The sequence below is a fragment of the Vigna unguiculata genome, chromosome 6 (assembly GCF_037176805.1).
Source record: "Vigna unguiculata cultivar grain cowpea cultivar isolate G323 ecotype 2 chromosome 6, ASM3717680v1, whole genome shotgun sequence".
Classification (NCBI taxonomy): domain Eukaryota; kingdom Viridiplantae; phylum Streptophyta; class Magnoliopsida; order Fabales; family Fabaceae; genus Vigna; species Vigna unguiculata.
Genome location: NC_140797.1, coordinates 2,292,312 through 2,318,505, shown reverse-complemented (window position 1 = coordinate 2,318,505; position 26,194 = coordinate 2,292,312). Strand labels below are relative to the sequence as shown.

Genomic DNA, 26,194 nt, shown 5'->3' with positions numbered 1-26,194 from the left:
TTTATTACATTTTTAATAATTTAATTATGTTGTTAAAATCAATATATATCTATTGTGTATTTTAATTTAAAAATAATTAGTTTTAATTTTGAGACAGTGGAACTAATGCGTATTTGTGACATAATATTGGTTGAATTGAATGGTCAAAATGTTGAACTGTTTGAGGATGATGATAAGCTTTAGTGTGTGGTGGCCATTTCTCAACACCTCTCCTGTCCACTAAATTTCAAATGCTTATCACCTGCTCAAATCAAACTGTGTCACGCTTTCTTCTCTTAATCAAATTACCATCTTCGACGCTACTTTTTTTTCATAACCATAATTAAAAAGGAGTTCTCATCTTCATTCATAATTACTGTTGTATTTTCTCCCATCATAATTTGTTATGAGTTTTTGAAGTGTATGTTATGGTTTTGTGAAGCATTAAATAGGGAATTAAATGGTGTCGTAAGAGTCCTAATAACAATACTAATATTAGGAAATTCAGCTCATGCGCAAATATCACGTCCAGGTTCAGCGAATGAGATGGAAAGCGATGGAGGGATATCAGGGAAGAAATAAATAGAGAGGGGGAGTCCTGTCCTCTCTACAAGCTATCCTTTCTTAATCCAATCTCTCTCTATCTCTCTCTCTCCCCCCGTTCGTTTCCGATTATCATGGCTGAAAACGCGGTGGCCAACAGGAAGCGTAGCGGCACCAACGATGTCGTTTCGGACGGCGATGCCAAGAGGAAGAACGCGGCACGCGACATGGACCCCGCCGCCGCATTGGCCCTCACGCGTCACGAGTTCGGGGAGCACGGCGGCGTCAACATGTCCATCGAGGCCTCCGCCACGTTCACGGTCATGGAGCCGGAGACCCTCTGCCGAATGTTCGCCGGCGAGCTGGGCCCCGACCGCGACTTTTTCATCTACAGCCGCCATTTCAACCCGACGGTGCTGAACCTGGGCCGCCAGATGGCCGCCATGGAAGGCACCGAGGCCGCCTACTGCACCGCCAGCGGCATGTCCGCCATTTCTTCGGTGCTCTTACAGTTGTGCAGCTCCGGCGGACACGTGGTGGCGTCCAACACGCTCTACGGAGGGACCCACGCCCTGCTCTCGCATTTCTTCCCCAGGACATCTAATATCAACACAACCTTCGTGGACATAGACGATTTGGAGAGCGTGGAGAGCGCCATAGTGGAAGGGAAGACGAAGGTACTGTACTTCGAGTCCGTGGCCAATCCCAGCCTGAAGGTGGCCAACATTCCCGAACTGTGCCGCGTGGGACACGCGAAGGGCCTGACCGTGGTGGTGGACAACACCTTCGCTCCCATGGTGATCTCCCCCGCCCGTCTCGACGCTGATGTGGTGGTTCACAGCATCTCGAAGTTCATTAGCGGCGGTGCTGACATTATTGCAGGTTCCTTTCCTCCAAAGCTTATTTGTTGTGGTGATTTGAAATATATATATATATATATATATATATATATATATATATATATATATAGATATATATGCATGCAAGCGTGCATGCAGGGTTTGGTAAGCTGATAATGAAATGTTTGGATTGACAGGGGCTGTGTGCGGGCCGGCGAGTCTGGTGAATTCGATGATGGACCTTCATCAAGGGGCTCTGATGTTGCTGGGTCCGACGATGAACGCGAAGGTGGCGTTCGAGCTGTCAGAGAGAATTCCTCACCTGGGCCTTCGGATGAAGGAACACAGCCACCGAGCGTTGGTGTTCGCGACGAGGCTGAAGAAACTGGGAGTGAAGGTGATCTACCCAGGGCTGGAAGAGCACCCACAGCACCAGCTCCTTAAATCAATGGCGAACATGGAGTACGGGTACGGGGGGCTTCTCTGCATCGACATGGAAACGGTGGATAGGGCTAACCAGTTGATGAGTCAGTTGCAAAACGATGTTCAGTTTGGGTTCATGGCAGTGAGCTTGGGGTATTACGAGACTCTGATGTCCTGCTCCGGAAGCAGCACCAGCAGTGAAATGAGTGCGGAGGAGCAGAAGATCGCCGGCATCTCCCCAGGTCTCATCAGGATGTCTATTGGATACATTGGCACTTTGGAGCAGAAATGGACTCAGATGGAAAAGGCGCTCACTAGATTCAATGACACCCACTCCATCCCTTAGTTCTTTCTCTTCTTCTTCTTCTTACCCTCTACCTCTATGGAATCTTTTATTTTCATTCAATAAAACTATATTATGTTGCATTCAAACCATCCTCTTCTCACATACCCTTCTCTTTTCCTTCTCTACTAAGATCAAGGACATGTAACATTATTTAATTTACTTTTGAATTAAATTTTATAATAAATAATATTAATTACTAGGCATTTTCCACTTCCAAATAATGATAAAAGTTATTTATAAAAAAAGTATGACATTCTTAGTTCAGATGCTTATGAAGTAGAATATTTAACCCAATTAAAAACTGTCTACGTTTATATTTCCTCTCTAAAATGATTTCTACTCATAAAAATCAAGATTTTACTTAATAGATTACGAGTTAAGTATTATCTATTATATATAATTATTTTATGTTTCAAAATAATTTATTTAAAAGTAGTACCTCATTACCGATCCAGTTTGGAAACTTTCATTTTACTTCATATATATATATATATATATATATATATATATATATATATATATATATATATATATATATATATATATATATATATATAAATCAATATAAATCAATATTTTCATAACGAAATTTTTTGCATAAAATAAGAAAACGCAAACTCCGAAGCTCGAAGCTTAAGTTAGTCAAAGCTCTCAAAAAGTCAAATTAGGTGATTAATGGAATAATGAATGCGTACCTTTAATTTGTGGAGTCCATGTATATTTATAGATCATTAATTATGTTTGACCATTCCATGGGCTGAGCCCTAGTTTGGGCCATAGGTGGGTCTAGGCCTTAGCCCAAGCCCTTAGTCTTGATTATTGTGGGTTTACTGGATTTTAGGAGTGCTTTGATTTCATTAAGTCTTTTGGAATGGTCTGATCTAGTTACTTCCCTAGTTGGCTTATGTCGTCCTTATTCGTGTACTATCCTAGGTTGTCGTCCTTGTTCGTGTACTGTCCTAGGTTGTCGCCCTTGTTCGTGTACTGTCCTAGGTTGGCCGTTTCTTTAGTGACCTTTGTTATGAGTTTAGGCCGGTTTAGGTCTATGTCGGCCCGAGCCGTGTACCTTAGTTGTTTCCGACATATATGTGGTGATTGTCGTGACCCGCTAGGTGTGATACAATAGCCATTTTTTTTATGAAACTTAAATAATTTCACTTATAACAATTAAATAATGATTTAAATATTTGCATGTAACTTGTAGATTTATTAGGACTTATTCTCGGTATACATAGTTATTGAAATAAGTATTTAGAAGTGCACTATTTATGAGTTGTATCTAGAATAGTCTTTTAATCTTTTTATTGTATTAGTTCTCTATCATTATAAATAGAAGATCACAAAAGGGTTAAGTAAGCTCTCCAATTTTATATCATCTATTTATTCTCAACTTGGTATCACGAGTGGGTCAATCTCGCTCTACTGGTTTTTTATTTTTGTCTTGTGTATTTGTTTGTCATTGTCTCGACACTATCCATCGTTGTTCCAACACTATACATTGTTTTTCAACATTGTTTAGTGTTGTCCGCCTCTATTTGCAGTTGTCCAACACTGGCCAACATTACCAACCACTATTTGTCACTCTATCATCGTCCGTCGGTGTTCTGTCTTTTGAAGCCTCAATTTGGTGTGCCTCGAGGAGCGCAACCCAACCCCACGGTAAGCGCACCTCCTATCTCCGAACGATGCGTCGTCACACTCCGGTCAAACGTCGCGCTACCGCACTGTCGTCTAGCTCGTCGAAACATTTTGAGCCAGTATTTGCCCTTTTTTTTCATTCCAAGTGCTAAAACGGATTCTCACTCAAAACCCTAGGTTTCTAGCTCTTAAAACCCTAGGTTTTCCTGTTGCTTTTGTGGATTGCATCCTTGGTTCTACTCAAACATGGCTACTTGTGAAAGAGGAGATAGTGGCAATAGAGGATGACGTATTCAATGCTCCTATTGTAAAAGAATCGGTCACCTACAAAGAAATTATTACTCTTTACATGGTTTTCCTCAAAAGGCAACAAACATTTCCTTGTCTAGAATTTCTGAGCCCAAGTTCTTTGATGAAGAATATAAGGAATATCTCAAGTTAAAGTATCACAACCAAGCACTATCTTTCACCTACTCTATTTTGTCAAAAGCATGCATTTCTCAAACCTTGGAGTGTTAAAGTTCATGGATAATTGATTCAGGTGCATGTGATCATACATCTGGTAATGTTTCATTATTTTCCTCTATTTCTCATCCTAAAACTCCTTATATTATTACTTTAGCCAATGGTTCCAAAGTTACTTCTCAAGGACTTGGTTAAATTTCCCTTCTTCCTCCCTAAACCATAAGAATGTCCTTCTTGTTCGTAATTGTCCGTTTAACCTAATTTCTTTAAGTTAATTAACTAAATCTTTGAATTACTCTATAACTTTTGATGTCAATTCCTTCGTTATTCAAGATCGTAGTACAAGACAATTGATTGGTGAAGGACATGAATCTGGAGGACTCTACTATCTTGGTACTCGACCATCAGTGTCTTTTTTAGCTTCCCAATCTCTTAAGCTTCTACACGATCACTTAGGTCATCCAAGTTTATCAAAATTAAAACAGATGATTCTTGAGCTTATCAAACTACAAGTCTTAAAATGTGAATCATGTCAATTAGGTAAGCATGTTTAGTTTTCTTTTCCAAAAAGAATTGAAACAAGATGCAATTCTATCTTTTCTATGATTCATTATGACATTTGGGGTCCCAATCGAGTCTCTTCCTTTGGATTTCGTTATTTTGTCACCTTTATTGATGAATATTCTCAGTGTTCATGGGTTTACTTAATGAAAGATCGATATAAACTTTTGAATATCATCACGTCATTCCTTAATGAAATCAAGAACCAATTTGGGAAAGTGATCAAAGTTTTAACGAGTGATAATGGCAAAGGATACTTTTCTTCTAGTTTTCCCACTCTTTTAAACTCACATGGCATTTTACATCAATCCACATGTCCTTATACACCTCAACAAAATGGTATAGCGGAATGGAAGAATAGACACTTAGTTGAAACTGCTCGTACCTTGTTGTTGGGTGCCCATGTTCCTTGCCATAACTGGGTGATGCCATTCTGTGTGCATGTCATCTCATTAATATAATTCCCTCTTCATCTTCGAACAATAAACTCAAGTGTAATGGAGTAGTTTGCGGTTCGAGTTTACGGGCAAAAATTACAAGTCGATTTTATGGGTCATGTTGACAAGTCGTGGTTACAGGTTACGTCTTCGTGTCGCTTTTACGGGTCAAATTTACGAGTCAACATTGTGGGTCAACTTTACAGGGTGGGTTTACAAGTCAATCTTACATATCGCGTTTATGGGTCAAGTTTACAGGTCAAGTTTACAATTTAAGTTTACGGGTCAATTTTAGGGTTAGCATTTACGGGACATGTTAACGGGTAACGTCTACAAGTCAGGTATACCGGTCGTGTTTACAGGTTTGGTTTACGGGTCAAGTTTATGAGTTGAGTTTGTGGGTCGACTTTACGAGTTGGGTTTATGGGTCGACTTTACAGGTCACATTTACGATTTGAGTTTACAGGTCAATTTTAAGGGTAGAGTTTACGAGTCGTCTTTACGAGTGGGGTCTATGGGTTAGGTTTACGGGTCGCATTTACGGATCGAGTTTACCGGTGAGTTTATAAATTTTGTTTACGGATTGAGTTTATAGATCGATTTTACAGGTCGAGTTTGCGGTTCAAGTTTATGGGCTGAAATACGAGTCAAGTTTACTGATCATGTTTAGAAGTCGTGGTTGCAGGTCGTGTCTTCGTGTTACTTTCACGAGTTGGGTTTATGGATGAACTTTATGTTAGTATTGAAATGTTAAGTTTAGCCAAGAAGGAGGGTTGAATTAGCTTTATAAAACTATTTGAAAGCTTAAGAACCTTTTTTCTTTGAATCAACTAGACCATGAGATCAGAAAACAATAGTTGTAGGATAGTACACTTTCAACTGATTAAAATAAAAAACAACAGGATAATTTGTTCATACACTATGATTCAACATATTAAAAATGTGAAATCAATCGGCTAATACTCTGGGAAATTATGCAGAAATGCGAAATGCACGAAACTCACTCAAACAACATGTTTTTTCAATCAAGATACGTTCCAATCAATATATCCAACTTGATTACACCACTAGATAACGTAAGAACACATGCATAATTAACGGAGATTGATTTTCTTGTTTTCTTGAGATTTTAATGATGAACAGGATAAGGGAATGAAGATCACACACTTGTTTTTTTATATTGGTCCCCAATTATCAAAAGTTTTACATAATCACACAAAGATTACACTTTTGAATAAAGCAAACACCAAGACTTTTTAATCCCACAAAAATCTTATCTCCAACACTATAAGAATCCCACTTACAAACCTGGAATCACACTAGGAACACCATAGAGGCACAAGAATAACAACACCTGATAGAGGTTCTCTTTAGCCAAACAAACATGTTTCTTCAAGCTTTAGCCAAGCCAAAATGCCCCCAAGATCAACCAAGATCTTCAATCTATAGTTGCAATTGTGTGATTCAAAGAAAGAGAGTTTTCCATAAGTGTATGTCGGCCGTGTCTACGTTTCCTTTTCATAGGTTGTGTCTACAAGTCGATATAACGGGTAGACTTTAAGGATTGGGTTTATGGGTTGAGTTTATCGTTTGAGTTTAAAGTAGGAGTTTAGAAGTCACGTTTACGCGTTGAGTTTACGGGTAAAGTTTATAGGTTAGGGTTACCAGTCAGGTTTTCGGGTCTAGTTTATGGATTGCCTTTACAAATCGAATTTACGGTTCGTGTTTGCAGGTCGGGTCTACGGTTTGCATTTACGATTCGAGATTACAAGTCGAGTTTTTGGGTCGAGTTTAATGGTTAAGTTTACGGACTAAAACTACAAATCAAATTTACAGGTCATGTTTACTAGTCGTGGTTGGGGGTTACATCTTCGTGTCGATTTTATGAGTCGAGTTTACAAGTCAACATTACCGATCAACTTTATGGAGTGGGTTTACGGGTCTAACTTACATGTTGTGTTTATTGATCTAGTTTATGGGTCGAGTTTATAGTTTGAATTTACGGATGGAGTTTACAGATCGAGTTTACAAGTCAAGTTTTTGGGTTCAATTTTGGGTTGAGTATACATGTCATGTTTACGGGTGGGTTTACGAGTTTAGTTTACGAGTTGAGTTTGTGGGTCAACTTCACAGGTCGTGTTTATGGGTCAAATTTACGAGCCGAGTTTATTGGTCGAATTTACAGTACGATTTTACGGGTGGAGTTTACGATTCAATTTTACGAGCCTAATTTTTGTGCCAAAATTGCGGGTTGAGTTTACAAGTCAAGTTTATAGGTCTTGTTTACAAGTTGTGTCTACTAATCGCATATACGTGTTGCTTTGACCATTCAACACTACGAGTTAACTTTAAGGGTTGGGTTTACGTGCCGAATTTACGCATTGAGTCTATGAGTCAAGTTTACAAGTCGAGTTTACAATTGGATTTTATGGGTCTAGTTTACACGTCAAATTTTCAGGTTGAGTTTACGGGTTTCATTTACGCATTGAATTTACAGGACGAGTTTAGGGATCGAGTTTACAAGTTGTCTTTACCGGTCGAGTTTACACGTCAAATTTGCGGATATGGTATACGAGTTGATTTTACAGATCGAGTTTATAGGTTGTGTTTACGGGTCATCTTTATAAGTCGTGTTTATTGGGTGTGTTTAACGGTAGAGTTTAGGGTTTGGGTCACGAGTTCATTTACGTGCTAATTTTACTGGTCAAGTTTACGGGGTGTGTTTACCGGTTGTGTTTACGGGTCATGATTTACTAGTAGAATTCAGAGTCAAGTTTGCTAGTCGTGTTTACGGGTCAAGTTTAGGGCCAAGTTTAGGGTATCGTTTGTAGGTCATGTTTATGGGTGGGGACTATGGTTCAAATTTATGGGTCGCGTTTATGGGACGAGTTTATGCTTAGGTTTATGGGTAGCGTTTACAAATCGAGTTTACATGTCTAGTTTACGGTTTAAGTTTGTGGGCCTAGTTTACAGGCCAAAATTATAAGACGAGTTTACAAGTCAAGTTTATGGGTCTTGTTTACAAGTTGTGTTTGTGGGTCGCATCAACATGCCGCTTTTACAATTCACGTCAATGGGTCGACTTTATGAGTTGACGTTACAGGTCAAGTTTATGTGTGGAGTTTATGGGTTAAGTTTACAGTTTGCATTTATGGGTCGAGTTCAGGGTTGGAGTTTATGTGTTACATTTATGGGTCATGTTTACAATTCATGGTTACAGGTCACTACTTCGTGTCACTTTTACGGGTCAAGATTACGGGTCAACTTTAGGGACCGACTTTAGGGGTCCACTTTATGGGTCAAGTTTACAGGTATTGTTTACTAGTCGCATTAACCTGCTACCTTCATGATTTGCATCTACGAGTCGAATTTACTTGTCCACTTTACGGGTCGGGTTTACGTATTGAGTTTACTGGTTGAATTTACAGGTCAAGTTTATGTACGAGTTTATAGTTGGAGTTTACGAGTCACGTTTATGCATCATATTTATAGGTTGAGTTTAGAGGTCGAGTCTATAGGTCGAGTTTATAGATCGAGTTTAAGGGTTGTGTTTACGAGTCGAGTCTACGGGTTAGGTCTATAGGTTGCTTTTAAGGGTCTAGTTTACGGGTCATGATGAGTCCATCTTCATGCTCAAAATTGTGAGAAGGAAAGGAAGATAATCCATGGATTATTGGAAGGTGTGAAAGCTAGGAAGAAAGAGGAGGAGGAGGTTCAAATATGCTATTTGGAGGAGGCTCTCAAGTGAGGTTAGGCTAACATTCAGGGAAAGAGCCTAGAGGAAGCCACTAAGGGAAGCTCTAGCCTAAGTTGATTCACAAAAGAAGAGCTGTTTGGAATCATCTCAACAAAGTTTCTCTACTAAATTCATGAGTGACTTTTAGAAGGTCCTAAGCTCTCTATTTATAAGAGAAAAAGAGAGCTAAAAGTGCTAGAAAAATGGAGGGAAAATGGTTCTAGAAAGTGGTAATTGGAGCCAAAAAGAGAGCACGAGGAAGGTGTGACTTGTCAACTAAGCAAGTCACATGAAGCATGCATGAAGGCACTCAAAGGAGTAGCCTGGTTTCCAAGCTTGCACAAGAAGGATCTAGATCCATGTAGAAATGTGCTTCTTTTATGGCCTAAAGTCAGGCCCAACTCTCATGTGATCAAAATCACTTCCAAGTCCCAAAAGCCCTCCAACGCCTAATACATGGCCCAAGGAAAACCTTATTCTACTGGGCCTAGAATGCAAAGTGATAAAGCCTTTTTGTCACCTAAAAGACTCAGTCAAAACCAATTTCCCCTTACAAATGCAATGTTTGTACTTGAATTATGGTGGGGAAATTTATTCAAAATCAACACTTAAAAATACAAAACTCAAAATCATCAAATGCAATAAATGTTATGAATTGTGCATGAATGCATGACATGTAATGCACAAAATGGTAGGGAATGATGAATTAGTTAATCCTAAATGTTCAAAACATGTTTAATGATCAAGACTAGGCTAATGCAATGGTTAAATTGGTCCAAATTCATCAAACTCAAAATTTGTCCAAAATCAAGAACATGTTCATGAACAAAGTGCATGGTAGCCTTAGATTGGGATCTATTGATGATACAATTTAAAATCTAATGATGTAGAATGATTATAAATTATATCAATTGCATTTAAAAACTGGAATCACTCGATTTGGTGCACTACACATAAAGTTTCCAATTTCATAAACCCTAATTCCTAACTTTGAGCAGAAACACGATTTCGATCAATTCGACCAACTCGTGCAATGAAAAATGCAATTAAATGTGCAGAAAGCTTTGTCATGATGCAACGAATTGAACCCCCAAATCAATTTATAATCAACAATCAGCAAAATCACGCAACCACAAAATTATGCAGAAACGAAAAATGGGAAGTGAAGTATGATTTGAACTTGGTGATTTATGGATGGAATCGTAAAATTCATGATACTAATAGCTTGTGGAGCATAGGGAGGAGCTAAACGAAACCACAGGTTGAATCAAAACATGAAAAAAATGCTAAATTCGAATGGAATAGTAACATGGGTACGAAATTAAGTAGAAAAACACAAATTGATGAAATGGTGATGGAAATGGGTGTGTGATGGTTCGAATAGCTTGAGAATCGTCCCAAGAGAGTGCACGAATTTGCGAAACTCAAAATGATTAAGAAATGAGTGAGAAACTAAATGGAACAGTAACTAGTGGTGTGTGTGAACGTGAAAATGGTGTAGAATTGGGGTTTTGGTGATTTGATGATGAAAACTCAGAATTAAACTTGCAAACAGTTAAAGGAACTTAAAAGTGATATGTTTGAAGTGGTGGAATGAGAAGAAACTCGAAATTGTAGCAAAAGTGCAATGAAATAGAGAAATATAAGTGAAAATGAGCTTGGCTACTACTATTGGTCTTGAATCCAACCCATTCATCTTGTTTACTTCGAAACAATGATGTATATAGGTCTTTTGGACGCACCAATTCATAGGCTTAGTTTCAGAACCTAGATTTGGTAAGGTAAGGTAGAGTTCAATCTCAAAAAGTGGTAGCCAAGATGATGGTGTAGTGGAAAATGATGATGAATATTATGGAACCATAGACCAAATGAAAAGTACTGAAACTTTCATTCATTGAAGCTCAAATCCAGATTACAATACCAAAAATGAGCAAAGAGATGCCCCATTTCTCTCACCAAGGCTTAAGTTATCCAAGCTTCCAAAAGCAAAAATGGAGTGAAAATAGGTGTCTTTTTATGGGATTTCGGGTCTGCTGCATGAGGTGGTATGGTGCTATCCAAATCTGGTTCCCCCATGCCGCCAAACCAAATCTACCTTAAAACCTACCCTAAACTAAGTCACCTCTCACCAATTGAACCCAAACTTCAATATGTAGCCCCCTTTCATATTTTTGGCAATCCCAAGGCCCAAAGAAGTCACATTTAGTGTCCTAAAGTGCTCCAAATGATTGGCTTTTGATTTGGGGTCCAAATGGCAAAAGTCAACTCTAAGGTCAAACATGCCACTTTTGCACACTTCATGCTTTGCCACCAATTTGACCTTGTTGCTATGTGAACTTCTAGGCCTTCAAATCTTCAATTAAACCTTGCCTAAGGATATAAGACTTGTAATTTGATCAAAAAATCAAGTAGAATGATCATCTCTACCTAGACATTACTTGAACAACTAAGCTAAAATGACAAAAAATGTGAAAACTAAGAAGTTCACTCACAATCACAACACATTCTCCATTTTCCATCTTTTAAATAGGCCAGCTTGCCCCTAGAACAAAATCTATTTGATGTTTTATGCCCCTAATTGGTGGAAGACCTTTAGGGTCTTCTTGAGGGAACAAACCATTAAATTCTTTCAAAAGTTTTTCCAAAGGAGATGGATACTTGGGTTCTAGATTTTAAGATATGCATGAAAGTGCTCCTTTACAAAAGAGGAGGTAGGAAGGTTGCTCACATAGGAGAGTTTTCTTTAAATTTTTCTTAAAAAAGTTCTTCTCCTTTTGAGTGACCTTTGGAGGAATACTACATTCCCCCTCTTCATGAATGCATGTGTTGGGAGCTTGCTCCCCTAACTACATTCCCCCTCATTTGTAATTGATCCTCAAACACTTTGGAAGGTGCTAGGGGATGAAGAACAAACTTTTTTTCCTTGTGGTGGAGATTAATCTCATTGGTAAGACCATTGTGCATTGTTTTCTTGTCAAATTGCCAAGGTCTACCTAAGAGAATGTGACAAGATTCCATAGGAATTATGTCACAAAGAACATTATCCTTATAGTTCCCTATAGAGAGCTTGACCTCCACTTGTTGGTCCACATTCAAATCCCCTCCTTCATTAAGCCATTGAAGTTTGTAAGGTTTTGGATGGGGTTTGATTGTGAGATCTAACTTTTCCACTAACCTAGTACTACAACAATTACAACATGAGCCACTATCCACAATGACAGAACATGTTTTGTTTGAAACTTTACATCTTGTACGAAAGATATTCTCCCTTTGGGTTAGGACTTGAGGACTAGGTTGATTTTTAAGAACTCTTCTCATCATAAGGAGATCTCCCTTACAAGGGTGGGAATCTTCTCCCTCACTATTATCCTCACTTGCGCTTTTCTCTTTCTCTTCTTCACTACTATATGCATCAACACCCCTTAGGATTATGGTCCTCTTGGAGGGGCTTTATGATGAGATATGACCTCTACCTTGACATTTAAAACACTTGATCTCACTTGTGCGCATGAATGATGATGATCCCTCCTTGGGTTTCCCTTTTTCTTTCTTAAATTTTTTAGAGGGTTCATTTCTTTTCACTTGTTTTCCCTCCCTCTTGTAGTCTCTCTTGATATATGCATTTGAGTGGTTATCTTTCAAACCTTTCCTCAAATGTTGTTGCTCTACCTTAATGCAAATTTGTACCAAGTCATTTAAGTCTTGGTAGGACAACAATTCTACTCTATCTCTAATGTCAAGATTGATTCCACTTAAAAACCTTGAAATGGTAGTTTCCTCTCCTTGTCCAATCCCCGCCCTCATCATATAGAGCTCCAATTTTTGTCTATACTCTTCCACACTCATGTTCTTTTGTTGTAGCCTTTGAAGTTTATCCATAAGCTCCCTATTGTAGTTGGAAGGTATGTGTCTTCTTCTTAGGACACTCTTTAGGTCATTCCAATACTCTACTTGGGGGGAGTTGGAGAGTCTTCTTTCTCTCACTAGGGAAGTCCACCAATACATGACATTCCCTTGGAAGCTTAAGGTGGCTAAGGATACCTTTCTTTCTTCACTCACTTGATGACACTCAAAATTTTTTTCCACTTTCATTTCCAAATCTAGGTATGCCTCTACATTTTCCTTCCCGGGAAATGAGGAAGGTCAACCCTAACTTCTCTAGGATCTTGGTGTTCACGCTCCCTTCTTGGCCTTTTAGGTGGAGAAGGTTGATAGTATTGGTTCAAAATCCTACTATCCTTCTCATAGTGTGTGAGTTGTATATTATGTTGGGAGTTTCTCCTTGAGTTACTCACACTCTTACTCATACTTTTGCTTTGTCTCAACTCTTCTTGAACTTTAGCTTGTTTTGCATTAAGTATCCCAAGCTCTTCCTCTAAGGTTGTACGATAATCATCCCTTTCAACTCTTTCTTGTTCTTTTAAAATAGATTATTGTCTTTTCCAAATTTTTAGTAACTTTAGTTCTTTAGCCAAGTGTTGTAAACTAGGCACTTCACTAGAATCACTACCAATTTGGTAAGATAGGGCCTTAGAAGGAGTTTTAGACATCTTAAAGTTTTCAAACATATGCTATGCAACAAACAAACTTGTATTTCAAATTCTAATTCCTTAAGGGATTTTAAGAAGCAAAAGAACTTTGAATTCACTTCTAGAAAAGGAAGGAGAATCACTAAGGACTACTTAAAATCCAAGTCTTTCCTTGCCAAAGATACCTCAAGCCCTCTTATACCTAACCTCTCCAAGGGAATTAGGTTTGAAATGCAGGTAGACTCACATTAAACTACAAACAAAAGGAAAGCAATTAAACTAAATTATGCGACCTAATGGTGGAGTTAGAAGGCACTTTGGAGCCTTCAAACCTCACCAACTAAAAACGAATTTAATAAGAGATTAGAGGTTCAAGTTAGGGGATGGGATTAAGTACCTATGACTACCTCAAGACACCTAATTTGGCCATGAATTACAAGTCCAAACAAATACAAGATTACAAATCCAAAACTTGCAATACAAGCAAAGATGTTGTGTATTCCTCTCTATGTGTTTCACTCCTTTTTCTTCTTCTCTCCAACTCAAGCTTTGAGGTCCAAAGAGGTCTCCAATGCCTCCAAGGGCTTCCTCTAGTCTTGGCCAAATCTCAAAACTTCCTATACCACATTACTATTCCAAAATCGAGAGTAGAATGCCAAGGTAAAGCAAATAAAGGCAAAAAATGAACAATGCTCTTCAAAAGGAATTTTAGGATGACAAAAATGTGAGTTAGGAAGGGGACAAGCAAGGAAATAAAGGCTAAGAACTAAGGTTAGGCACACAAAATAAATACCTAAAGAAAAGCTCTAGAATAGATCACAAAAACCAAAAAATACTATAATAGAAAATGGTGCTTTTTTTCTTTACAAGCCTTAAGCCAAAGGTGTACTATGGACACTCTTTTGTTTGCATCAAATGCATGAAGCTTGGCTGCTGGACAAAGCACATATATCAAGTAAATAAACCCACCAAATCAACATTATAGTGCTTACACGACTTTTGGTGGTAGTGGTCCCTTCTTCTAACTTTTCTATACACTTTTTGCTTTTGCTTTTCTACTTTTTCTTGCTTTTGATGTATACAATGTTGTGATTCTTTTTGTCTCTTTCTTTTCACATTCTCCAGCACCAGCACCAACACATCACTACCACACCAAATATGATTTTGAAAACACTTTTAGTAGCTCAAAGGTTCAAGAAGCACAAAATAGAAGAAAAACCTACTAGAATCAAAATAGGGCATGGAACTCAAACAAACATAAAAGAAAATTAACTCTAGGAATTTGCCAATGGTCTAATGACAAATATGAACTCAAATATGTAAAGAAAAAGCACTTAAAAGGTGGTATATGTTGGCACAAGCAAGCTTGAAGCAAAGAATTGATAAAGCCATGTGCATGAAGATCATAGGTGTTTGATGAAGATTGATGAAGATCCATTTGAAGATTATGTTTTAGTGTGTTAAATCTGTATATAACATGTTAAATGTAATGTGTTAGTGTTATATCTTATTGGTAGGCTATATGACATAGGTTAGATGTCTTGTGTGCCTTAGTGTGTCTCTTTTAATTTGTTAAAATGAGTTTTAACAGGTTAAAAGGCTTGTTGTATATAGTTTCTGGTATGAATGTATTCAGTTAGTTGAATTAGTTTTCAATCGACTGATTTCATTTAAGTAAGGTGAAATCAGCTGACTGTACGAAAAATTCAATCGACTGTTTTCACTTAAACCAAACTATATAAGTCATGTTTTTGCGAGCAGAGGTACGAATCTGAGTTTTTGAAAACGAAACTTTGTCATTCATCTCTAGGAAGCTCTCTCTCTGTAATACACAACTGCAACTCGTGTTTTGAAGATCTTGGTTGACCTTGGAGGCCTTTTGGCTTGTGAGTAGCTTGAAGAACACATGTATGGTTGGCTAGGGACAACCACCATCATGTTTGGATGTTCTTGTGCCTCTAGTTGGTTTGTCTGATGTGATTTCAGGTCTGCAAGTGTGATTCTTGTAGGGTGTGTGTCTAGATTTTTGTGTGAGTCAAAAATCTTATGAGTTTTGTTGTTCAAAAGTGTAATCTTGGTGTGATTTGTAAAACTTTTGAATATAGTGGAAACCAGGCTCAGGTTGTCCTGGTAAACTGGATGTAGCTCTATGATTGAGTGAACTAGTATAAAATTAGTTGTGCATTTCTCTTTCCCTCATCTCATTCTCTTTGAAACTCTTTAAAAACTCAAGAAAACCAAGCAATTTGATCTTTGGTGTGATTTAATGCGTTCTTGTGTAATCTGAGGCTTTATACTTGTTATAAATACTGATTGGAACAAGTCCTGTAAGTAAAAGATTGTTGTTTGAGTTGAATTTGCGAATTCTGCATTCTGCATAATTCTCTAGTATTTTAGCTGACTGATTTGTCTTTTTAATCGACTGTTTCATAGCATGAATAACAATTTAGTCTGTTGTTTTATATTTTAATCTACTGAAAGTGCACTGGTCTGCTACATTTACATCTAAACTTTCTAGTCCATTAGATTCTATTGAAAAGAGGTTTAAGATTTCGAAAAAGTTTTATAAAGCCAATTCAACCCCCCCTTCTTGGCTAAACTCACCATTTCAAAACTAACAATTGGTATCTAGAGCAAGGTTCTTGAAAGGTATTCAAGTTTGATAAAAAAATCTTTTGAAATGGCTGAAAGTAAACTCCCTTTTGCTGAAGGTGCCTCTATTCATAGACCACCTATGTTTTGTGGCCTAAACTATCAGTTTTGGAAAATAAGGATGCAAATTTTCATTGAATCTATAAACAAGGGAATTTTGGATGCAATAGTTAATGGACCATATAATCCTAAATTTGTTGTTGAAAATAAGCAGGTGGACAAGGCTTGGAGTGAATGGACTGATGAAGAAAGGAGAGGAGCTCAATACGATTGCAATGCTAAGAACATCATCACTTCATCTTTGAGTATGGATGAATTTTTTAGGGTCTCCCAATGTAAGAATGCAAAGGAAATGTGGGATGTCCTAGAGGTTACACATGAAGGAACAAGTGAAGTGAAGAGAGCAAGGAAGCATGCCTTGATTCAAGAGTATGAGCTTTTCAAGATGCAAAAAGGAGAGTCCATAGCTGAAGTGCAAAAGAGGTTCACTCACATAATCAACCATCTCATGGGTTTAGGCAAATAATTTGACAAAGAGGAGCTAAACATCAAAGTGCTTAAGTGTCTTGATAGAAATTGGCAACCAAAGGTGACTGCCATATCTGAATCCAAGGATTTATCCATCATCACAACAGCTGCACTATTTGGCAAGCTTAGAGAGCATGAGATTGAAATGCAAAGGCTAAGTGAGCTTGAAACAAGTGAGAAAAAGGTAAAATCCATAGCCTTGAAGGCTAGCTCTAAGAAGAGTGATGAAACCGAGGAAGAGGTTGTTGAATTTAGTGATAATGAGAACTTAAATCTACTAGTCAAGAAGTTTGGGAAGTATCTCAAAAGGAAAGGCAACAAAGGTAATCAAAGGAGGTACAATTCTAAACAAAATGATTCAAGTAATTCTTCTAAATTCTCATGTTATAATTGTGGAAAGTAAGGAGATATCAAGATTGAATGTCCTAATGTTAACAAAAAGAAGGAAAAGGTTGATGACATGAAAAAGGAGAAAAAGGGCAAGGAAAGACGTGCCTACTTAGCTTGGGAGGACAATGATGATTTAACAAGCACTTCATCTCAAGAAAGAAGTGAGGAAGCAACCCTATGCCTCATGGCCGGATATGAATCATCCTCATCAAGCCAAGTAAGTTCCTTGTCATCCAAAGATAAGAATGATTATTACCAATTGTTGCATGACTTTGAAGAGTTGCATAGTGAGACAAATAAAATTGTTGTCATGAACAATCGGCTAAAAGGATTAAATAGATGGCTAGAAAACAGAGTTAGTCAACAAGAATTAGAAACAGTCGACTTAAAAACTAATTTCAAACATTTGGAAATGATTTACAGTAATTCAGTCAATTGTTATGAAAAACAGCTGGCTATAAAACCTTGTGAAAACTACATTACTTTGAAAAGTCAAGTGAAATATCTTTTGAAAACATGTGCAAAGTTCACAAGAGGAAAAGCAAACCTGGAAGTTGTTCTTAGCTCTCAAAATTGTGTTTTGGGGAAGGCTGGACTTGGTTATACACCTATTAATGAAAAGAAAGCCAAGAAGTTCTCTAGTTTATTTTCCAAGAGTGAGCCAAATGTTATGCCCTTCATTAATTGCAACTACTGTATGAAGAAAGGTCACATTCTTAAGAAATGTCATGTTAGAAAGTATGATGTACCTAAGGGATTTATGAAATGGATCCCAAAAGGATCTAGAAAGGCATAACCATGTTGGACCCAACCTATCAAAGGGTACCATGCAATATTAATTTATTTTGCAGATCATAAAACATGAAAAGAAAGGCCTATGGTACCTAGATAGTGGCTACTCGAGGCATATGACAAATGACAAGTTCAAGATTGCAAAATTGGAGTTAAAGGATGAAGGATTTGTGATATAGAGTCTATAATAAGATATTGATGACGGTTGAAGAGTCTATGCATGTTGTATTTGATGAAACTAACCCAAAATTGCAAGATTATGTGCCTAAGATTGCAGATGAAGAAGAAACAACACTGGAAAAGAAATATGTTCAGAACTGGAATACAAGTGCAATCAACCTAACTAAGAATCCAATCCAACATTCTAAAACTAAAAACATTGAAATCAGGCATCATTTCATAAGAGATCATATTCAAAAAGGTGATATTGAAATCATGTTTGTGAAAACTGAAAATCAATTGGCGGATTTATTCACTAAACCACTTGCACGTGATAGATTTAATAAGCTTAGAACTGAATTAGGCATTCTTGACATGAAGAATATATGTTGATATCATTTTTTGCTTGTTAATCTTATTAGATCATGTGTGCGCATTTAAAATGACAAAATCTGCATAATTTGAAAACTACCAGAATTTCAATTAGTTAAATTTGCAATTTCAACACATAGATTTCATTTAAAATGTCAAAATCTGTATAATTTGTGTTCTGGAACTGTTTCAATCTGTTAAATCTCACAAAACAGCACATATATGTCATTCAAATTGGTTTGGTGTGAATTTTGTGAAATCTGAAATTTTTAGTCAGCTGAAACTGCAAATTTAACACATAGATTTCACTTAAAACTGCCACTGCACCAAAAATTAGTTTTCTGGTACAGTTTTAGTCAACTAACTACGTATTTTTTATGTGTTAAAATTACTTATGCTGATGTGTAATTGCTTGAATTGACTTTAATTGATTGACTTAGTCAAAGTATGCATCACATGCCTGTTTTTGGACTGTAGCAGCAGTTGTAACAGCTATTACATCAGCTAAAATCAAATTTTCAGATTGCATTGACAATAAAGTGCTTTAATTACATGATTTCCAATGAACATGCATTAGATGTGAACTGTTTGTGACTGGATGGGAAACACATCACTGCATCTCTGATTCAGATTCCCTCACATTTAATTACTATGATTTCCTGTACTACATTGAAACCAGAAAATCTGTACAATTTAATTGACTGATTTTGAAAATCAACATGCTCATTCTATAAATACTTGCATAAGCATCATGCATTGGCATTCTCATTTGCTAGTAAGAACCAAACCTACATTTCACCATGCCTAGAAGATCACGAACTGCCCCCTCAGATGATGAAAGCTCCACCCCACCTACTCCATCCTCTCCAAATGCCATGAATCAAGGAAGGCTTGAGATATGGTTTGAAGGCCATGAAGACAGAATTCAAACTTTCTTTATTGAGATCAATAGGAAGCAAATCATCCTTCCTAAAGTGATTCACATGTCATGGCTAAGGGCAGAAAACTTTGGCAACCTTGAGCAACATCTCAAAGCTCAAAAATTGAAGACTTTCCTTGAGCTTTCAAGCAAGGTGTATCCGGATTTGGTGAGGTGTTCTATGCTAACCTCAAGTTTAGTAATGGCATTCTCAAATCAAGTGTCAAAGGTGTGGAGATGGAAATCACTAGGCAAACATGGAAGGATGTGATTGGCCTAAGGCAAAGAGGTGTGCAAGTCCACAAAGGTGAAACTAGTGCATTGGATGAATTCAACAAGGTGCAATACTTCAACCAATGTGTGAGAAATCAAGGTGAGCAAGCTAGAAATTTCCATGTGGGAAGGCTTCGTGTGGAGGAAAGGTTGCTAGCTATGGTGGTGACCAAAATCATCATGCCTAGGGGGAGCAATCATGGTACCTTGAATGAAGGTGATCTTGTGGTAATGTATTATATCCAAAATGGTGTGATGGCGGACTAGACATACACCATCCGTGATCACATGATGAAGGCAAAGAGGTTCACGGATTTCAAGCTTCCATATGTGGTGCTCATCTCCAAGTTCATTAAGCATTTTGATGTGGATGTGGAAGGAGAGCTTGAGGAGTCAACTGGACTTCTAAATCATGTCTCTACACTAAATATGCACAAGATGTGATTCACCAAGGTAGGAAATACTTGGCCGGTTGAAGGAGATCAAGGTGCTAATATTGAAGTTGGAGCAAATGATCATGAAGCGGGAACTAGTGGAGGAAACCAAGATGAAGATGAACCATAGGCAATGGCAATTGAGCTATACAACCCTCTTGAGAATACTAGACCTGCATACTCCCAATTTGAGAGAATGGTTCTCAACCAGCTTCAAGACCTCAACATGGCTCAAAATGCACATCATGCTTATTGCACAACAAGGTTCCAAGACTTGGATGACTAGCTGTATAATGTTCATGACCTCCTCTCCAATGTCTACAATAGAGACAACCCTAGGAATGAGTGAAGGGGATGGCTAATAGGTCATGCATTTCATTTTCGTGCTACATTTTGTGTGTCTGTCTGTTCCAGTATTTTAATTAGCTATTTTCTCATTTTAGTCGACTGATTATAACAATTTTTAGCTTCATGATGTATCTGTTATTTCTGTTTCTGTTCTGGTGTGCTTGTATTCGTATCAACTGTCTTGATACACTCCTATGTTAATACTTTAATAAAAATTTTCATCTTTCCAAAATGATCCATGCATTTACTTTAATTTGATGAATCCAAAGGGGGAGAAAAATGAGTTCAAATGAGTAAAATTGTGTTAAGATTGGAAAATCTGAAATAAATCTGCTAGAATCATATAATACTGCAAACTTTTTCTAAAATCTGAAGTTAAATCATATTATTAGTGATAGGGGGAGCATATGCATATGTGATATATATGTATGCTTGTGTGCTTTTGCTTGGTTGTGTATTTGGAATATTGGTATCTTTTATGCCAAAGCTTTTTCAGGTTTCTCTGAGGATCTTAGTGTAACGTCCTAGCCGGAAAATACTTATTAAAATAAATAACAATATAAATAAAATAACAACCTCATTTATTTATCATCAATTCCCAAAAACGCGGGAAAATTTAATTTTAGAATTCCAACGCGTCATTACAAATAGAAAAAAAAATGAGTCGCATCGTTCATATTACCAACAAAAGTGTCTAAAAATTATTATAATTAAATCCATAGTGCGACATAGTAACTAGTAATAAAATCCCTAAGATATCCCCACTCCGTCTCTAAGCATCTGCCTGCTCACCTACATCAACATCTGCTCCCATGTAACAAGTTACATGATCATCGCCACACACACACAAATAGGGTAAGCTCATTTAAATAAAATCAACAATATAATATTAAATACCATATTAACAAATGTAAACTCGGGTTAGTACACTTTCCCCTTTTCTTTTTACTACTTCACTTCTAACACTTGCCTTTAGACGTCTATCATTTCTATACCCTTTAGGTGAGATCTATGATCGATCTTTGCTGCACGAGTGTCTACTCACCCCTCTGACTACAGGCCACCACCTGATAGTCCACACGTGGGAATAACTTTGCCACAGCATCTCACCGTGACATCAAGTGGAGTTCCCCAAAACAAACCTAAGTTTGTAGTTGTTTCCAGACTACCAAATCTCTACCAGAATCCACTGAAGAGGGCAATCATCCGAAACCTCGCCGTACGAGCCACAACCCGCACACTCCACTGGACTTCCTAAACCACCAGGCTACAACCTAGAGTGGTCACGTGTTACCCCAATACAGGTTACACTCATAACTGGGCCCCCAACCAAAGCATCGCATCACAACATCCCTTAAAGCAGTGTAGAAAACTTTCCTCGCGCACCATCACTGGACCCAAAACCGCCTGGCGCGCATCTCACGCCGCTAGGCGGAACTTAGCTCTAGACCGCCTAATGGGCATCCCACACTGCCACGCGCCACGCGCCTGCAGTACCCTCACAGTACTGCTACCGCCTGGCAGGCATCACCGCGACGCCAGGCGCCCTACTCCACCGTCACCGCCCGGCACAACCCTCACTCGCCGCTAGGCGCCCTGCCCCCACTGTTATCACTGGCACTGTTTTGCCTCTCGTCCACCTGGCGGCTAGCTCACGCCTCCAGGCGCTACACTAGTAGCACAATGCTACTGGTTTTTGAACACTTAAGCAGATCCCAAATGGTCTCAAAACACACACCCATCAAAATATAGCATAATTATGATACCTTAGATATAGACCTTTAACTGTATTACAAATTACACCACAATTTAACACAACAACAATTTCCAATGTAACCAACACATTACATAACTTAAACAGCGAAGCATGCAATAAAGACCACTTCCAAGTGTCAATCTCATTCATCCAAGCATATACACAACAACCAAATTACACATCCTACTACATTTTCATTATCTTACTATTAGGCTAATTCCAAATCATCCAATTAGATTCACCGAGTATTCTAAATACATGATTCGCCTAAACATAATTCTTGTCCCATTCCCTGTGTAACCTTATTAATTCATTGCAACCCTCCTAAACATCATATTAGCATACATTCGGAATTTTGGGCTTATTGCATACCGCCACAATTAACGACAACCACTACCCTGTTTTCCTTCTTTACATACATTTGAAATGTCCAGCATAACACCCCAAAACGTGCAATCACCAGAAACCTCAATATCCATCCTACTAAGGTGTCGCTTGGCGGCAATCCCACACGTCGCCAGGCGGTGCTTATGAAAATGGTTTCTGCCCAATCTGTTCTTGCACCAGTCGCGACCCAAGTGACCCAATTTCAATAGATACAGACATATTGACGTAAATTCCATTGCATACATTACACCGAAACACACTGAATTCATATGGACACCTTTTTATATATCACAACTCATCCAAAAATTACCAATTCAATAATTATTCATCCGCAAACCCCAACAGGAATCCAAGTAACCCAAATTCATTCAATAATTCGTGCAATATCCACCAAATCAATAACTGTACGAAAATAATTCATCATAAAATAGCAAGTTCCATCAGAAGACCAATTTAATGCCATAAGTGACATATAGTAGCCGGAAGGAAGCCTACTGAGGAGATTGCAGATTGAGGTAAGGTAATATTTGTGTCTGACATTTCTTATTTGTTCTCCGTAGGAATATGTTTTATATTTTAATCGACTGAAAGTGCACTGGTCTACTGCATTTACATCTAAACTTTCCAGTCCATTAGATTCAATTGAAAAAAGGTTTAAGCTTTCAAAAAAGTTTTATAAAGCCAATTCAACCCCCCCTCTTGGCTAAACTCACCATTTCAAAGCTAACAATTGATATCTAGAACAAGGTTCTTGAAAGGTATTCAAGTTTGATCAAACATCTTTTGAAATGGCTGAAAGTAAACTCCCTTTTGCTGAAGGTGCCTCTAGACATTAAAAGGACTAAACATGACTCTAGACAACATGGTTATATTTGAAAATAAAAATGACCCAACAAACATGAGATGACTAAATGGTAACATGAAACAAAACTAAAAAAACATAAAAGCACACAAACAATACAAAATATGGAATCCTAGGCATAAAAACCCATGAAAAACGTTGATGTTGACATATCTGACCTTTGTTGATTATTTTACTCATAACTCTCTCCATAGAACTCCAAATGCATTCATTTTTTTTTTGTTGGAAACTAGACCCAACTGGCATTGTTTTGATATAAAGAACTTAATTTTTGGAACACTAAGGTAGCTGTAGTATTTATTTTTAAATAGCCAATGTTGTTGGCAGCAAACTTTTTGTGTGTAAAAGAATTTGATTTGGAAACAAGATAGGAAAGAAAAACACATGAACACAAAGAATAACATTAACATAGGTAAGGAACAAGAAACCTAGCTCTTGTAGAATGAAAGCTCTTGATACCAAATGATAGCCCCCTCCTCAAGCTAGGTTGGGCCAAAGCTCGAAATGGTGACTATGGTGGATGGTGGATTCGCGAAAGCTTGATGTTGAGAGAAAATGGCTCTCGGTTTTGGTGATTTAATGGTGGGATGAAGGTTGTTTGTGGAGCTCTAAGAGAGGTTAGGCCAACTCTAGAGAAAGGGGTGTTAGAGAGGCCTCTTGGGATGCTCTAGTAAGTGACTAAGAGAAGAAGTATGACTGAAAAATAACTTTGGCAACATAACATTATCATTCTCAAAGTGAGAAATACATGGGGGGGACACCTCTATTTATAGAGTAAGGAGTCTTCAAAATGGTCTAAACCCTAAAATGCTAACATGCACCAAAACCCTAAAAATACTATCTTGGTGAAGGAGAGCTTGACGTGTGGCAATACTCACTATCATAAAATGAACCACTCATATGTTGTCATCTAGAAAGCTACTTTATGAAAAGTCTTTTCTATAGGACAATGATACATGATAACTACCTTTGTAAGAGAACTCACCATTAAGGGGTGAAGGAGAACTTCACATGTGGAAATCCTCACTTTCACAAAACGAACCACTCATGTGTTGCCATGTGGAAAGCTATTTTATGAAAAGTCTCTCCTATAAGACAATGACACATGGCCACTACCTTTGTAAGAGAATTATCCATTAAGGGCTTGTCATGTGGCATGTGTGAGACGCCCTTCCTAAGCTAGCTAAATTAACATAATTAAACATCAAAGAATTGCTTAAGCTAGGCGCATATGATGCTCCCTACTTAAGCAAGATTGTTTTTAACATCCTACACTCCATGACCCTTAATACAAGGCCTTCAAAGGAAAACCTACACTACATGACCCTTAATACAAAGTCTAAAAATGCTCTATGATGGTCCAAGTGAAAAGGATTTTAGCTTCATCTTGATTAGTTGTTGCTAACTCTTCTTGAATTTGCTTAGCCATGCTTCTTGTGATTGGACCCTTGGCTAAGGGTGTGCCATTAATATGAACACATCTGTCGCTTTTTCTAGTTGAGTTTACGACCCAAAATTTATGTTTAATGTCTATAAGCCAAGTTTGTGGTCCGAAATTGCAAGGCATGTTTATACGTCGAGTTTACGGGTTATGTATACAAGTCGTGTATGTGGGTCGCGTCTACATGTCACTTTTACGGGTCGCATCTACAGGTCAACTTTACAGGTCGAGATTATTGGTCAAGTTTATAGTTTAGTTTATGGCTCATGTGTACGACTCGAGTTTGCGGGTCGATTTTATAGCTCAAGTTTATGAGTCGTGTTTATGCATCGAGTTTCTATGTCAAGTTTACATGTTGAGTTTAATGGTCGAGTTTATGAGTCAATTTCATGGATCGCATTTACAAATCGAATTTATGGGCTGTGTTTACGGGTTGGGTCTACAATTCGCGTTACGGGTCAAATTTTTAGGTTGAGTTTATGGGTTAGGTTTAAGGGTTAGGTTTACGAGTTGAGATTAAGGGTCCAGTTTGTGGGTCAAGTATAAATGCTGAAATTATGAGTTGAGTCTACGGGTCAAATTTATAGGTCATGTTTACAAGTCATGGTTGTGGGTCGCGTCTTGATGAGAGACATCTAACTAAGGAACTCTTTATGTAAATACTAGATTAGTATTTAATTTTGGGCTTTGTATTATGGCCCAATAGAATAAAGTTTTCTTTGGGCCATGTATTGGGCCTTGAAGGGCTTGTGGGTCTTTAAAGTGTTTTGGACTAAAAGAGAGTTGGGTCTATCTTTGAGCCTTGTGGAGAGCGCTCCCCTTCAAGGATTCTAGATCCTTCTTGCGTAAAGCTTGGCTACCAAGCTACACCTTGAACGCCCAAGAGCAAGCTTCATGTGACTTGTCTAGTTGGCAAGTCACACCTTCCTCATGCTCTCTTTTTAGCTCCAATTACCCCATTCTAGGTCCTTTTTGCCTCCATTTTATAGACAACATAACTCTCCTTTTTTCCTATAACTAGAGAGATTAGGGTTTTGTAAGTTCATTCATGAATATAGTAGAGAAACTTTGTTGAGATGACTCTAGACCTTTCTCCTTTTATGAATCAACTTAGGCTAGAGCTCCCCTTAGTGGCTTCCTCTAGCCTCCTTCCTTGAGTATTGACCTAACCTCACTTGAGAGCATCCTCCAAACACCATAGCCGAACCACCTCTTCTCCTCTCAACTTTGCTTCTGCGCCTCCAACCTACTCCATGGAAGTCTCTTCCATTTCGCATGGTTTCGTCTTGGTTTTCTCCTTGAAGATGGACTCATCATGTGGTACCATGAGCTTAAGTTAATCACGCTTCAAAGTTAAGTTTGTCTTCTTCATTACTTCTTCTTAT

The 26,194-nt window shown here is 38.0% G+C and overlaps 1 protein-coding gene and 1 pseudogene across 1 annotated transcript; one reads left to right on the top strand and one right to left on the bottom strand.

The window, feature by feature from the left end:
* The first annotated feature begins 491 nt into the window (after positions 1–491).
* Positions 492–2,216, top strand: LOC114187289 (methionine gamma-lyase-like). Its single transcript, XM_028075500.2, has 2 exons — positions 492–1,404; positions 1,559–2,216. Exons 1-2 carry the CDS (start codon positions 657–659, stop codon positions 2,128–2,130), a joined length of 1,320 nt encoding a protein of 439 aa, XP_027931301.1. The 5' UTR covers positions 492–656; the 3' UTR covers positions 2,131–2,216.
* Positions 2,217–11,639: 9,423 nt separating this feature from the next.
* On the bottom strand, positions 11,640–13,517 carry LOC146885381 (uncharacterized; annotated as a pseudogene).
* Positions 13,518–26,194: the final 12,677 nt, after the last annotated feature.

Coding starts and splice junctions, on each gene's coding strand:
- LOC114187289 (XM_028075500.2), top strand. CDS start 657: ATGGCTGAAAACGCGGTGGCCAACAGGAAGCGTAGCGGCACCAACGAT. Junction 1,405..1,558: donor CGGTGCTGACATTATTGCAG/GTTCCTTTCCTC, acceptor TTGGATTGACAG/GGGCTGTGTGCGGGCCGGCG.